Source organism: Carcharhinus amblyrhynchos, chromosome 11 (assembly GCF_965287045.1).
Source record: "Carcharhinus amblyrhynchos chromosome 11, sCarAmb.v2.hapA, whole genome shotgun sequence".
NCBI lineage: Eukaryota > Metazoa > Chordata > Chondrichthyes > Carcharhiniformes > Carcharhinidae > Carcharhinus > Carcharhinus amblyrhynchos.
This window is the reverse complement of record NC_137334.1, coordinates 6,467,875-6,484,988: the sequence shown is the minus strand read 5'-3', so window position 1 is coordinate 6,484,988 and position 17,114 is coordinate 6,467,875. Positions and strand designations below refer to the sequence as shown.

At 39.9% G+C, this 17,114-nt stretch overlaps 1 protein-coding gene across 2 annotated transcripts in view; it reads left to right on the top strand.

Annotated features, from left to right (window-relative positions):
• Positions 1-17,114, top strand: part of pcnt (pericentrin) — a 194,824-nt gene that overhangs the window by 176,996 nt on the left and 714 nt on the right. For both annotated transcript variants that reach the window (XM_080198511.1, XM_080198510.1), the window contains 6 exons: positions 682-781; positions 2,478-2,654; positions 3,185-3,417; positions 6,548-6,636; positions 11,146-11,293; positions 15,190-15,308. In XM_080198511.1, the coding sequence (XP_080054637.1) occupies positions 682-781; positions 2,478-2,654; positions 3,185-3,417; positions 6,548-6,636; positions 11,146-11,293; positions 15,190-15,308 (866 nt within the window). The remainder of the gene's footprint in view (positions 1-681; positions 782-2,477; positions 2,655-3,184; positions 3,418-6,547; positions 6,637-11,145; positions 11,294-15,189; positions 15,309-17,114) is intronic.

The following is a 17,114-nucleotide window of genomic DNA, read 5'->3' as shown; positions in this document are numbered from 1 at the left end:
GTTCAAAGGGAAATAAATTGGCTTTTCAGGCAATTTTTTTAGCATACCTTCACACCCACACGTTTTTACTTTCGGGGGCACGGTGGGGGAAAGTGACAAAGATTCTGGAGTTGATTACCAGCTTGTTGAACATTCTTTCTCTGACCAACGAATCCTGGCATTGGACTCAAACTTGAAACTGGAGCTTAGGATCCAATGGTAGGGACACTGCCACTCTGCCACATAGGTAACTGAGAGAGGCTAATTTATGTGGGTCACTGGCTGCATTTAAATGCAATTTATTTTTCCTTCCCAATCACTTTCTTTACTTTTAACCCAACTTTCCCCTTTCTTCCCAACTTTCCCCTTTCTTCCCAACTTTCCCCTTTCTTCCCAACTTTCCCCTTTCTTCCCAACTTTCCCCTTTCTTCCCAACTTTCCCCTTTCTTCCCAACATTCCCCTTTCTTCCCAACATTCCCCTTTCCTTCCATCATTCCTCCTCTGGTTGTGCTGAACAATAGATAATTTACAATACTAAACAGAGATCTTTTTAGAGATGATCTGCTCTGTAGGGTGGAGGACAATAGCAAAGCACTTCGAGTAACATCTATATGCCGCTCACTTTTTCAAATCAAATGTGAAATGACGCTTTCAGCAAAAATGCCATCACATAAACAATGTTCATCTATTCCTCTTCCCAGGGGGCAGGAAGGTCACATAAAAACTGAAGATGTAAAAGACCTGTTACAGTTCCTGATCGAGTCAAACTATGATTCACAGCTGTTACTTTCTAGCACACAGGTAAGTGAGGTTAAAAACATGCAGAATTGAACAACTGTTGAAATGGGTGGATATGAGATGCCTGAAAAAATGTCTGATTTCTTCCCTATTTCTCAATGCAAACCAGAATTGCAAATCGCCAGCAAAGTGTTCACTTTGAACACAGTAAGTCTTCAAATGAAGCAAAGTAAACATCCCCAAGTCACTATTTTCTATTTGTGCTAGTAGATTATCTCATATTCCTCATTTGCCATTCATTCATTGTCATTGGAACAAAATCCTGGCACTCCTTAATTCTTAAGTCAAACTATTTTGACAAATTTATCTCCATGGCTGCCCTTGATAAACCCATTTATTTCCAAACGTCCCCTAACTTGGGGGAGAGGATAATGAAATTGCTCGTATTCCAGTGATCCAAGCTAATGCTGGTGAAATTTAAACGCAACTAATAAATGCTGGAATATGAAGCTAGTCTCTGAATGCTGATCGTGAAACTATCATCAATTGTTGCAGAAAACAATCTGGTTGGTTGATGTCCTTTTAGGGAAGGAAATTTGCCATCCATAGTTGGTCTTTTCTACTTGTGACTCCAGATCCACTGCAAAGTGGGTTGACTCTGAACTTCCCTCTGAAATGGCTTAATATTTCATTCAGTTCAAGGGCAGTTAGGGATGGGCATCAAATGCTGACCTTGCCAGTGATGCTCACATCCCATGAAAGAAATTTAAAAAGAAATCTGGGCTTATGGATCCTGAGAGATAATGGTTTTTGAAGTTAGTGCTGTCAGTTTTATGTATGTGGACTTTCAAAAACAGTTCAGTGATAGACATGTTAGCAAAATGTAAGGTGATAATTAAACAGTGCAATATGGTTGGAAAATTGGCAATTGGATAGAAGCAGGGATTGAGATTTGAAAGAGTTAGCACAAACATGAAACCCTGAACAGTCTCCTATGCTTTGAACATTTTGCAAGGCATGGTGAAAGATTGTTACTTTACACATGCGGGAGCTGTATATTGATGCTCCTTCCCTTGAGATTGATTGGAGCATTGCTGTCTTTGATACATGTTTGATATGCTACGACGACAAACGAATGAACACCACTCGACAATCACCAGGCAGGAGTGTTCCCTTCCTGTTGTGGAACACTTCAGCAGTCATGGGCATTTAGCCTCTGATCTTCAGGTAAGTGTTCTCCAAGGCAGCCTTAACGCCACATGATAACGCAGAATCGCTGAGCAGAAACTGATAGCCAAGTTCCACACGCATGAGGACGGCCTCAATTGGATCTTGGGCTCATGTCACACTGTCTGTTACCCCCACAGCTTGCAAAATCTCACTAACTGTCCTGGCTGGAGACAGTACACACCTCTTTAATCTGGGCTTGGCCCTCTCTCCACTCACGTTGTCTGTACCTTTTAAGATTTGATTACCTGTAAAAACTCACATTCCAGCCATTATCTTGTAAATTGTGTCTTTATATGCCCTGTTTATGAACACAAGTCCTCGCTCACCTGATGAAGGAGCAGCGCTCCGAAAGCCAATGCTGCCAAATAAACCAGTTGGACTTTAACCTGGTGTTGTGAGACTTTTTATTGTGCTTACCCCAGTCCAATGCCAGCATCTCCACATTATGTTTATTTAATACATGGGACTCCTCCCTTCCCCCGACCACTTGTCACATCTGCCTTTGACGTTGATTTATGATCTATTCTAGGAGAAACCAATTCACCACTCCGATTTAGTTCTGAATTTTGAAAGAGCAAATTGGATGAAGGAAAGAAACCAGTTACAGAATTCCTTAAAAGATGCTGAATCGGAATTGGCTAGAGTGATGGCTGAGATTGAGAATCGACCTTTGAGGCACGACCTTGTTGATCCCTCCAGTCTGAAGGTGAGCATCCAGGAGATTTGACTTTACACCTCTGTAGCACTTCCAATTTCAGAAATACCCTAAGATAATATCAATGTAGAAATATATTCACATGTTACAGTTCCAACATGTTCAGGGGCATTTGAGTTATCAACTCTTTTTGGTTAAAAAGTCCCTATCTTCCTGTTGCTGGTCCCGAGGTTATTAAATCATACTGTGGGGAAACTTTGTTCTCAGTAAGTGAAACTCAGCATACATTTGGCATAACCACATGTTTTCTGTCATGAATGACAATTATCTTATGTACTGCTTATCTCAATTCTCTCTCTGTTGTTAGCTGCATTTACTGTCTCAATTAGTCCTCACTGAGAACAGCACGGAGTTAGTAATCTGGTCCCTGAGCTGCTCTGTTGAAAAATTCTTCTGGAATACTTTCTAATTTCAACGCAGCTAAAGTTTTGTTAGTCTTTGTGATTTAAACTTTATATGATGCAGTTAGCCAGTACTTTGTTCAATATGCACAAAATCAAAATTTGCCCCTTGTCATGCAGATGCAGAGGCTTTATGGCAAGTACCTCCGAGCTGAAAGCTTCCGGAAGGCTTTGGTGTACCAGAAGAAATACCTGTTACTACTTTTAGGGGGATTCCAGGAATGTGAGCAGGCAACTCTGTGTCTAATAGCACGTATGGGAGTGTACCCTTCTCCCACAGACCTCCACATGCCTATCCGGCGTCCATTAACAAAATTCCGCTCTGCAATTAGAGTGGTTATTGCAATATCCAGGTGAGTTGTTATGAATTGATGATTAAACTATTTTAATTTTGACAAAGGCATTTACTTTCAAATGGCATTTTCCTCATGTTCGCTTGCCCCCATTTCCACTATACTGCTGATCATCAAACTCGCACTTCAGCCCAGATGCTAACTGATATTATAAATAATTTTCACTCCAAGTCAGTCCCATTTCAAAACTGCTGATGTCACCTCGCTCTTCAATAAAATAACTATTTATCCCACAGTCCTTGAAAACTATTGCCTCATCTCCAAAAAGTCTTTCCCTTTACAAACTATGTTCACATTTTTAGCGTGTCCTTGTTTGAATTTCTGCTGTCAGTTTTCTGCTCCAGTAACCAAATCAGCCCAAACGAAAATTACAGTACTGTGACTATCATCATGGTATGGTATTCCACCTCAACTCTTAACAGTTACTAACACCACATAATCCTTCTCCAGTGTACCCTTCTACATTGCCCAGCTCAGTGGCACTGCTCTCACTTCAGTCTACTATTTGAACATCAGTGCAGCATATCCAACAATGGCTTCTATTCCCACTGTGTTGTTATCTCTGGAGTCCCTCAGTGATCCATCTCTCACCCTCCTCTCTGTGCCTGCTATTTATGTGTTGACCATTGGTCACAATTTACAGACGTGTACACAGATGATACCAAACTCTACCTCTTCACCACTGTTCTTGCATTCCTCCCTTATCTTCACAATTATTAGACCTATTTGTCTGAAATCCAGTCTTGAATTAGTTGCAATTATGTCCAGATGAACAGAGATAAAAGCCATTATCTTCAGTCCCTGCCACTACTCCATACCTTTGCTATTGATTGTTTTTTTGCCTGACCAGTATCTCAGGATAAACCAGAGAGTTCCCAACTCTGGCCTCTTCTTCATCTCGGAAATAACTGCCAGTATCATATTATCTGCATCTTGAGACCTTTTTTCCACCCTCCCTTAACACGCCTGCTGCTGAAACCCTCCAGATTTACGATTCTAATGCGCTCTTGGCCTGTCTCAATCTACACTATCTGGAAACGTCAACTTAGCCAAAACTCTCACCAAAATATCTTGATCTCCCAGTGTCTCAAATTTACATTTCTCAGTTTCATGCTTAATGAAAATCTCTGCCCGTCTCTCTAACCTTCAACAACCAGATGATCCATCCCACTCCAAATCCTATGCTTTTCCACCCTCGTCATGTACGTCTCCTTTTTCTTTTGAATTACCCTTGCCAACTGTGCCCTCTGGTTCCCAGGCTTTGGAATTGCTTTCTTAAATCTCTCTGCTTCTCCACCTCCATCTCTTCCTTTAGGACCATCCTTAAAACCTGACTCTTAAGAATGCCATCACATTTAATATTTCCGACTTTAAATCTTTTGGTTACATATCTGTTTAAACAAAACTTGAGACAGTTATATGAAGACTGTTACTGCATCATGAAAACACTTCGTATCTCAAGTGTACATGCGTACCACTAAATTAAACTGACAATAATGAAAGATTATTCTAAGTATAAAGCAGCTTTGCATCCATGCAGTTTTCTTCAGTCCGTGTACAGCATTGCCCATATGTGATTGTCTCTCTTGTCAGAAATAATCATCAGGACAAATTTAAGAATGCCAAATTTCAAACAATCACAACAATTTATATTACAGACAAAAATCAAATCAAAATTACCATGCCAGCGGTGATCTTCAAGTCTGACAGGGCTAAAAGGGTCAGTCCAGCTATTACACCTCCATTCCAGAGAGTGGCATGGCCAGCCCCTTGCCCCCAGCCCAAACGCACCCAACTGCCAGGGCCTTTGAGCCTGGCAGCATCAGAGAGGCAGATGACTACTGGACGAACCTCCAATTCCTCCCCTTTCCAAGGGCCCAAAGTGCCAGGCCAGGGTTAGTGTCAAGGAGGCATTGCATCATTGGCATTGTCAAAAAGCTCTACCTGAATGGGAGGGTTAGTGGGGAAAGGGGAGACTAGGAGGGCATTGCTGGGGGTTCTTAGGGGAGGGGGAGGTGAGGGGGCCTAAGTGGATGGTCTGTGGGAGGAGGGGTGCTGAGTGGGGGTTGAGCCTGGTCACTTTCATGTCTGCATGGTGTGGGGGGGGGAGAATGTTCTTCTTCTGAGAGATTGGTGGTGCTCCCATGGACACTTGGGGTTCAGCACATCATGTCCTTCCTTGTGGTCACTAACAGTAGTTAGTGGGGTGGGGGGGCTGGTGAAATGGCTGTCAAACCTGCTAATTGTATTTATTATTAGTGGGATTGCATAATTATCAGGTTACCACCCAAAATGGGTAGGAATCGGTGCTCCAGCACTGATCAGTGAATTCTGATTGTCTTGACACCCATTTGGATTCCCTAGTTTTACCTGACATTCCATTCTGTGAGGCATCTGGGTTCCTGTGGGTCATCCGATGAGGCTGGAGAATCCCACCACCATCTACGTGTTGGAAGTACGCATAGGGGAGAATGTCAGGTCTCATTCCATCAATACATGTTTCTCATAGAAACTGATGAAAATGTTAGTGGTAGGAGGGCCTCCTTGTTTTCTCCATGGCAATGTCTCAACCAGAGTCGAATTGTCAACCAATTAACACTTTTATCCCGTTTAGTATCATTATTGTGATCATTTGAAATTTGGCGTTCTTGTGCTTGTTCTGATAAGTATAAGATGAAAAACTTCAGCAACATGGCTCTCTTCAGCAATATTAAAGTACTCCTAAGTGACAATTATGCATTTGCTGTTGACTGTTATTCTTTATCAGATAACCTAAGCTATTGCAGGAATTTGTTCTAAGTGCCAGTGCAGAAGATGAAGAAGCAAGTTATATAGCAACCATTTTTATTTGCCACCATGGTTAAAAAAAAAAATTCTTAATTGCTGTCATCCCTCGTTGCCCTGGAGTTTGTTTACTTTTTATGATTGGTGTTTGGCCATACTTTGAGTATGAAAGTTTCTCTAGCTATGAAGATAAAAATGACTCATCAAAAATATATGAGTAAGAAAGTAAACACTTAAAGGACCATGGAAAGAGCATTGTGTGTCTACATCTGACATCCAATAAGATGTTACTTTATGTGAGGTTTGTTCTGGCTTTCTTAAGTGTTTTTAATACTCACTTCATCAGGCTGAAATTCCTTGTGAAGAAATGGCAGAAAGCAACAAGGAAAGGTCTTTACCCTGCACCCCCTGCAAATGGTACTGGAAGTAGCCAAGGTATGAGCTGAATTATTATTATTTCACCAAAGTGGCATTTAGCTAATGTTTAAGTGGATGACATTTCAGCCTACATTGTCTTCATGAAAATTTGCACATATAGAGAAGCATTTGCTTTTATAGCAAAATTATTTGGTAATTAAGAATATGAAGGGGGTTGGGGGGGAGAGAAAAACTGTTAACCCAGTATATTCTCCATATCCCATGTAAAGTGGTCTTTTGTCAAGTCTGCATTTATTGAGTCCATAGAAGTTTTACTGTTTCTGTGCTTTGCATATCAGGCCAGAAGAAAAAAGTTCACCCAACATTATTTGTTTTATTACTTCATTTCTAGCCATTCAAAAAAGCAGTACTTCTTTCACATATAGCATAAATTCAGAGTTGGCCGTGCTTCTCATGGCATAAGCTTTACAGTGTGGCATGTGTTTGAGTAGCTATGTTCAGAGTACAGATGTGCTATACTTTCCTTACAAGGTAAATTAGGGTGATTAGGATCATAGAATGGTGTAGAACAGAATGAGATGTTATACTTTTACTGGTTCCTTAGAAAAGCTATCCAATTAGAATCACTCTTGTGCTCTTTCCCCATCGTCCTAAACACTTCCCCTTCAAGTGGGTCAGTGTGTAGGGACAGAAGGACTGAGATGTACATAGATCTTTGAAGGTGGCAGGGTATATTGAGAGAGTAATCAGCAAAGCATGTGGAATTTTTAGCTTTATAAATGACAGGTATTGAGTATAAAAGCAGGAACATTATGTTAAGCCTTTATAAGCTCTGGTTAGGCCACAACTAGAGCAATGTGTCCAGTTCTGGTCACTACGTGTTGGGAAAGTCGTAGAGAAGATTTATCAAAATGGTTTCAGGGCAGGGGAACTTAGTTACAAGCTGAAGTTGTTCTCCCTGGAGCAAAGGAGGTTGAGGGGAGGTTTAATGATGTGGAAATAGCTGGGCTTAAAGATGACACATGGGGTTGAAAGTTATCTCACATCAGGGTTGTGAACAGACTGGTTTAATCATGGACCGTTGCCAAGGTGAGGGTTAGAGTCTGTAGCTGGTGATTGAAGTTGGAGCACGGAATCAAAAATAATCTCTTTAGTCTTCTGATATTCAATTGGAGAAAATTTTTACTCATCCAGTACTGGTGGTCAGATAAACAATCTGTGATAATTCAGCAAGAGGGGAGGAGTCGAAAGAGGTGGTGGTGAACTAGGGGTGGGTGTTCTCAGTGTATGTGCATAAATTACAGCTGTTCGAAAATTCATTTTATGGGATTAGTAACTCTGGTTAGGCCAGCATTTTTTGCTCATTCCTAGTGGCCCTTGATGGTGAGCTGCCTTCTTGCACCAAGTTAGAGAGTTCCACGATTTTGAACCAGTGCCAATGAAGAAAAACCAACATATTTCCGAGTCTGGATGATACGTGATATGGAGAGAACTTGCAAATTATGATGTTCACAGATACTGCTTCTAGTTGGCAGAGATTTGAATACTTATTTATTTATGGGATTGAGACATTGCTAGTCATGGCAGCATTTATTTTGTATCACTAATTGCCATTGAGACAATGGTGGTGAGCCGCCTGCAGCCTTAAACTGCTGAAGTCTGTGGGTGTAAATGCACTCAAAGTGCAGTTAGATGTTCCAGGATTTTGATCCAGCAACAACAAAGGTCCAGGTTGATGCCAGATGAGCCATCAATTTCGTTCATTTTAAATTGCAGAGTGATTTTGATGTAACTGAGTAGCTTGCTAAGCCATTAAGAGGGCATTTAAGAGTCAACCACCCCATTTATATGGTTCTGGAATCTCACACGGCAGGGAAGGCTGGCAAGATTTCCTTTCCAAAAGGCCATTAGTGAAGGGTCTTTGCAACAATTATCAATTTCTTGATCACTACTACTGAGGCTTGCTTTTAAATTTCAAATTTTGTTTTGGGTGGTCAGGAAATGCATTAATCCCCACAGATTACTCAATCTCAGGCAATATTTATTTTACAGAGTTAGGTGGACTTTCTCTTGTTGGGGATAGTCATTGCCTGATACATGTATGGTATGAATGTTGCTTGCCAAATAAGTCCAAGCCTGATATTTTCCAGATCTTGATGCATGCAGACCAGGATGAATCCATTATTTGTGAACATTGCAATTATCAATTCACATCCCACTTATGACCTTACGATGAGGCAGCTGAAATTGGTCAAGCCTAGGACACTACCCTGAGGAATTCCTGCAGTGCTAACATGATTAACTTCCAATAACAGCAGTCATCTTCCTTTGTGCTATAGAGGCAGACATACGAAGGCAGACAGAGAATTTTGAGCAGTTCTTGGTCAACAACACCTTCCATCACTTTGCTAATGATTGAGAATATACTGATGGGAGAGTAATTGGTTAAAATCAAAACAGAAAATGCTGGAATATTCAACAGGTCAAGCAAAGTTGTGGAGAGAAACAGAATTAACATTTCAGATACCTTTCACCAGCATTACAGTCATCTTTCTTTGTGCTGGGTATGACTCATCAGTGTCAAATATTAACTCTGTTGGCTCTCTACACAAATGCTGCCTGACCTGCTAAGTATTTCCAGCATTTTCTGTTTTTATTTTAAATTTTCAGTATCCGCAGTATTTGAATTAGCAATTTTCCAGATTGGATCAGTACTGCTTTTTGTGGATAGAACTTAGCTAGGCAGTTTTCCAGACTGTCTGCTGGAATGTTGGCAGAGCTCAGAGCCTTTGCTGTATCCAGTGTAATCAACAGATTACTGGCAGACAGTGGCATTGTGGTAAGGTCATTGGACTAATAATCCAGAGGCTCTGGCTGGTTCTCTGGATTGCAGAATTCCTTCCTGTGTTGTAACATTTCTCATTCACATCACTTCCTGCACATTTTTAAGTACGTTGTGACTGACAGCACCGTTTCCCTACTTCAAAAGTCACCTTTGACGGGAAACAAATCAGACACCTCACTGATACCAAGGATACCTGGACACCGTTGAAATGATCGATTATTTTGACAGCAGTTCAATTCCAGCTCCTACCTCATAAATTTCTATTTGTATTCTCCTAAGTTTTCCTGGTTGTAACAAGTACTTTGGGGAGAGTTGTAAACTCTCAGTAGCACTATCATTCCAGGATTGAAAGGGTGAAGCAGTGCAAGTGAAATTCAGATTTTTATTTTTCTTTAACTGCTTGAAAAGCTATGGAGAGGTTTTGGTGTAAAGGATTTCATCATGCAAGCATCAATGCAAGTGTGGCGTGACATGCATCTGGAATCCATCCACTGGGACCTATATATGTCAGCAACTTTGAATAGTCAAGGAAAAGAGTCAGGAAAATATCAGTTGCCAGCAGAGTATACTGAAAATATGCTGAATCTCTTCACCCCGTCCATCAATCTTGAGGCTGTTCTCTTGGACGTATAAGCAAGTATTTATTGAAGTAGAAGCCAATTCTTCACATTGCTACCAAAATTGATAACGGCACACTCAGACAAGAAATTACAAGCATTCTTCAAGAATTCTTCCTTCCATCAGGTCAACCATGCAGGAAAGTCCAAATAAGAATGCTATCTGTGATAAGAACCAAATTAATCCCACTGTCACCTGTCACTATTGAAATTTAATGCAACTTATTTCCAAATATTACTCATTAAAGATTGATTAATGTGTAGTTGTCTGGTGGGTCTGTATAAGACAAGTCCAAGACTATGAAACTCTACTGACTGAAAAACCTGTGCCAAATATTTTGATTTATTTGTTTAAAGATTTTTTTGCTACACATACTAGGATAATACTAAACATTTTGCAGCTTTTAATATAGGAAGAAACAAACAAAACTAATCCAGTTGGTTTTTAATCCTTGGAACATAGATGGCGTGTGGGTGTCTGAAACGCAAAACTTGGCACATGGCCCTGGAGATAAACTATTACTGCCAGATGATGAAAAACTATTAGAATTGTAGTCAACTCCATGACCACAATATTATCCAGTTTTACAAGTGTGGACAGCACTTTGTTTAGATGCACTCAATTATATATTTGTATTATTGATGAATGCTGTGGTTAGTATCAGGAGCAAATTTTCTCTTCAGATGATCTTTCCTAAATAGAAAGACTGCATTAAAGAGGATGTCCCTGGGTGTACTTTATCAGTATGGCAAAAGGAGGGTGTAAATTGAAGAAAAAACAATTATTCTACTCTACTTGCCAGATATCTTTTTTACATCCTTCAGTTAGAATGACATAATGTGCACCCAGCCCCTGTATGTTTGCTTTTCCTACTTCATGATTATTGTATTACTGTCCTGACTTGTACTTCTAATCATGTAAAATACCTTTAAGGGGAAACAAAATGAGTGGGTATAACCGAATAGTGTAGTGTTACTGATCAGCAAAACATCTTGCAGGGTACCATCCATAGCAATTCATCCAAATAAGGGAGAGAATGTGGATCGTATTTGTGTGTCGTCAACTGAACTGTGAATGTTATAAATTTTATTTTCTGTTTCCAGCTCAAACAATCAAAACAGAGGTGTTTCGCCAGCAACAACCGACATTGACTCACATTATGAATTCACCACCAACCAGAGACAGTGTATCCACTCGAAGATCTAATTCAAGTTACCAAACACCAAAGTCGCAATATCGATCTCAGATTAGGTGAGATACAAACACGCATGACCTACATGGATAATCACATCTGAAAATAACACTGACATATTCTGTGAACCTGAATCTAAATGCTATAGTCTTCTTGATGACACTCTGATGAATAAACTGTAGGCAGACCTTTTCAAGGGCTGTACCTAGATTAAGAAGCTTTCTCTGTGCAGGATCCCGAAGCATAGTTTTAAAATTTGGAAAACTGTAGCCAATTGTTTCCTCTTTCTAAAAATAAAGTTAGAAGTAAAGCTAAATTTATTTATTAATCAGAAGTAGGCTTATGTTAACACTGCAATTAAGTTACGGTGAAAATCCACTAGTTGCCACACTCCAGTGCCTGTTCGGGTACACGTTTTCTAGAGTGGCAATGTGTTTTTTGCCATGTAAGTTATTGTTTATTCCTGTATTAGAACTGACTGCTAGGATGTTTGTGGCAGTGAACCATTTACTCACTTTTTTGTATTTCGGAGATAAGAAATATACACTATTCTACAGAATTCCTATTTTTGGATCATTTAAGATTTTTCTCCTGACCTCGCCCCTATTAGCAGCTCAAACAGGGAGGAAGGAGAGAATTTCAAAGCCTAGAAAATCTCTGCCAATAATGAGGCTCAGGGTGGGCTGAGCCTACTGCGTGAGTTCAGTTGCTGAATTGTTGGTGTTGCCACAGTGTTTGACAGGTTGGGGGAGGATGAGGAAGCAGCAGGGTTCTACAGAAGGGGGTTGGAAAAAGAAATGTTGAACAAGCAAATGAGTTGGGGGGAGTTCTTGGGAAGATAGGCTACCATGTGTGAATGGGAATAGTTTGGGCAAGTTTTTTTTTGCCATTTGGCAGAATTCTGACTTGGATCTCTGAATTCTGTTTGGAATTCTGTGCTTTTGATTTGTTTTTCACCCTATGCCACACTGAGCTTTTTTTTATTCATTCATGGGATGTGGACATCTCTGGCTAAGCCAGCATTTATTGCCCATCCACATTGCCGTGGACACCCCAATTGCTGGCTCTGGAGTCACATGTAGGCCAGACCAGAAAAGGACAGCAGATTTCCTTCGCTAAAGATGTTAGTGAACCACATGGTTTTTCCAACAATCAACAATGGTTTCATGGTCATCAGTAGACTTTTAATTCCAGATTTTTAAAAATTGAATTCAAATTTCACCAGCTGCCATGTTGGGATGGAATGAGGGTCCCCAAGCCTGGATTTCTGGATTACTAGTCCAGTGACAATACCTCTATGCCATTGCCTCCCCTTAGCTGTCAGTCAGGTCCTGCCTCTTCAATCCTGGACCGTACTTCAGTTGCTTCCTGTGGTTTGGAAGATGCAGAGGCCATGCCTCCCTCCAGTACCTGCAGCCTCAAGAATGCCTTCCTGCCGTAGATCACCATCTTGGTGCCACCTTGGCTATATGAGTCATTGCTGTGGGATCCACAGGAATGAACTGGAAGTATGGCTGGGGTTCTGGGGGAGAGTGGAGCCAAAAGCCAGGCTAGGGGGGAGACCAGAGTTGATGGACTTGTAGATGAAACAATAATGTGCTGTCATAACAGTCGATTTATTTGGGTCATTGCTGCTCAGTTTGTATCTGTATAAAACAGACATTCAGATCTGTATAAAGGCAAACATGGATTTCAAGGTTCCAGGTACCTGTCACTGAAGGGAGGAGTGGGGCCAAGGGCCATGTCCTGTCGCTAGTATGGACTTCATTCTGTCTCAAATGAACTAAATGCATTGAATGCTGAGGCCAGTTTAGTGATTTAATATGAATGCATTGGTCTACCACCTAGAAGGTAAGGAAAATCTAACATTTCTATCGGCTTGAAGTCTCAAAATTCCACCTATTTGAGATGGCCTTTAAGTATTTGCATTTTACTGCAGATCATAGGTGCTACAATTATGTGATTCTTTGACGAAACATTTTCAGACTTTTTATCTCATCCCTGTGAGTGAGTATGTAGAGGGAGAGGCATGTGTGGTGGGGAGAGAGAGGCTGATTATTGTGTTTGTGGCTTCACTGAGTCTTCTCTCATCAAAGAATATGAGAAGTTTGCTGCAACCTGTATGAGTTTATAAAATGTTAAGGTTTTTACAAAGTACTTTAAAAATAGATTTTCATATTTATATAACATTACGTTATAACATGTTATATAAATGTTATTTAACATACATAATGTTAAATACTGAATTCTACCATGCTGCTTAGTTTCTGTTTAATATTTACTGGTATCTGACGTCATATTAATTTTCTGGAGTTTTTAAAAAACGTATTCTTGCATGGAATGTGGACATTGTTGTTGAAGACAGCATCTGTTGCCCATCCTTAATTGCCCTTGAGAAATAGGTGGTGAGTTGAAATAGGGTCACATTGGAGAATAATTTTCAAAGCATTGTTATTGTCCTTTGTTTCATTTCCCGTATACATAACACTGCAAGGTCAGTTTTTGTTCATGTGGACATCATCCTGTATTACACGCACTAATTACATTGAATGCTAGGGTCACTTTGATTTTATTTAAATACATTGGTCCACAGTATTGATGGTAATAGATAAACAAATGGGAAACTAATATTTTGAGGTCTCATAATTCCAACCATTTGAAGAGGCGTAGAAACATTTGCATTCACTACAGGTCACAAAGTGTTACATGCTTCCTTGTCACTAAAACATTTCAGACTTTTTTGTCCAAGGCCACTAATTTTCAGACCTTTTTGTCTTCAGCCATTCTCATTTTTGACTTAGACTCATAGAATAGAATCCCTATAGCGCAGAAGAAGGTCTTCCGGCTCATCAAGCTTGCACCAACAACAATCCTACTCTCACCCACCTATAACCCACGTAGCCCTAAATTTAGCATGGTCAATCAACCTAACATGCACATCTTTGGAGTGTGGGAGGAAACCGGAGCACCCAGAGGAAACCCACACAGACATGGGGAGAATGTGCAAACTCCACACAGACTGTAATCCCAGGCCAGAATTGAACCCACGTCCCTGGTGCTAATCACTGTGCCACCCACTTCTCAGTTTCAGTATTATTGACAGGGCAAGATATTTAGGTAACACACAGACGAATTAGGGAATAGAAGGAACATATATCAGTATTTGTGAGTTTACAATGATCCACTGACTGTAATGAAAAGATGTAAAGGAGGTCATTGGTAATTTCTTGCACGATTTTCATTGGAAAGTAAATTGCCATTCATTATTGTTAAGGAAAGTAAGCTGCATTTATGGAGCACATTATCGTGTGCTGAGGATGTCTCAAAGTTCTTGTGAAGTTCTTCACAAGAAATGAAAAAGTTAATAGTGCAGCTTCTGCTGTTAAATGAATAAATACAGCAGCCAATATGCATTTCATTTGGGTAATGGCTGCTCTGTACTTCAGAATAAAAGAACAATTTACTTGCCTTTGGCAAATATCCCTTGATACTCTTTACTTAAAAATATATTTTAGACATTGCTATTGTCAGCAACTTTGAAAATGTGGAAATTCAGCTTGGAAAAGGTAGTATGAGTTGAACAAAATTATTTCTGGTTCATGTAGAAATAGATTCTGCAGCAAAGGTTACACAAATTGAACAGTTGAAAAAGGGAATTGAAGAATGGACACCCACATTCATTTGCTCCTCCAAGATTCCTAGTTTCTCATTTCATGACCTACAGTTTCCCACACTGAAATCTGTCTGTCATAGTTTTGTCCATTCACTAGCATGATTGTTTCAAGATAGAAGTAGATTTCACTTTGAATATTGTACTAATGAACTATAGACTGCCTTTTAGGCTATCTTGTGCAGGTTAATTGCACGCCCTTCCACCTACCACATTCCTGATCAGCATCTGTGCTAGATTTCACTCGGTCATCATGACATCAACCTGCATTTTGTAAATTTTCAGATCATATTTCTCACCTGGAGGAGGGCAGGACCAATCAGGCCTTTCGAGCAATCAAGACCCTGAACGCTCTCTCACTGAATACATCCAACGACTCGAGGCAATCCAACAACAGCTTGGAGGTACACAAAGTATTACTGTCAGATGCTGCTTTATCTGCTTGGTCACAAGACAATGTGAGATTTTGTTTTACTGTTTGTCTTCTCCCTCTTCTTGAGAGCAATAACCCTGCCAGACTCTAGGTATCATCAGCTCTCCATTGCCGAAGTGACTATTCTTCAGGTGTGAGCCAAAATATTGAGCATCAACAGATGTTTAACTATTATGGACAGGGCAACTAAGCCTAATTCTGCACTTATCCAGCACCTGCACGTACATGTTTTAAAGTGATAGCAATCTGGAACAGGAACTCTCACTCTTGTGTTCCCTGATCCAACTCACCAAAGTTGCCCTATTGGTTGATAAATTCTACAATCAGAAATTGTTACTGACCAGTGCTTTTTAGTATAAAGTCCAGTGGGGGAACCCTTCATTTTTTCCTTTCAAAAGTGTCTGCTACAAGATGTCTTTTTGAGTAAAGGCTCCATGAATGGTCTCTAAAAAAGTTAAAATTTGAATGCAATCATCAAATTGTCTTGTGATTTTGTAAACTAACATGTCTTTTAGATAAAACAAAACAAAGTACAGATGTATGAAATTTGAATAAAATGTAGAAAATGCTGGAAACACACCAGATATTAAAAAGCATTTATACATGGAGCTTGTACGTTCATTTGGGTCTCCACCATTATTCAGAACTGAAATATTGAAAGATGAAGAGGTATTTTAGTCAAAATCAGGCCAATGAGGATTAAAAAAGAAGAGAAAGTATCAATGGAATGACCTGTAACCACCTACAAGAATGAGAGATGGACAGATAGTTTGAGATGTTTGCATCAAACAGCTGAGAAACAAGACACATTGCTGTGTCCATGTGAGGCAAAGAGTGGTGAAAAGATGGGAGATATTGGAAAACCTATAATGAGGACTGAAATGGAAATGGGAAAAGCTTAGCTGGAGTTTATCTATCCAAATGTGGACTAGGATAGTAATGTTGGAAGGGACAGAGAGAGAGGGAAGAATTTGAGCTCTGTTCAGGAGCATTTTCTTGATCCATTGCAAACAGGAAGGATGAATTCCTGGATCAGGTTCTGAGGAATGAAGCGGATCAAGTTGGGGAACTTCTGGAAACAATACTCACAATATCATAAGGTTAAGATTAGCTATGGAGTAGGACAAATAGCAATATGAAGTGTAAATATGTAATTGGAGGAGAGCAGTTTTGTGGATTGAGAGCATCAGTTAAGGAAAGCCTGCACAGATTTTTTTCTTTAAGTAAATTGACCTGAGTTTTTTGATTAGGTAACAGTGTTGATAAGGATAATACAATTATGCCATATATGGATTTTCAAATTAATTTTGATTAAGTTCTATATAATAGACTTGCTGGCAAATTTGATACCCAAGGGAAATGGCAGCATGGATATGAATTTGGCTGAGTGTCAGGATTGAAGGAAGGTATATGTTAAACTTCTCCATAGGTTGGCTCAGAGACCTCTGGTTTTCTTGTCTTATACTTGAGTGTACAGGATATAATTTCAACATTTTGCAAGGAGGAGAATGCGACATCAAGAAGCTGGTGGAAGCGGAAGACAAAAGAGATGAAATTTAATTCAGTATGTGAAATTATATATTTGGGGGAAGAATGATGAAGGCAATATAAAATATGAATACAATTCTAAAGGGAAAATAGAGATTTGGGGTTCTATAAGCCCAGATTTTTGAAGGTGGCAGAACAGGTTGAGAAACTAATTGTTCCTATTGATGAGAGCAATGAGAACTAGAGGACACTGATTTAAGGTGATTGGCCAAAGATCTGAGAAACAACA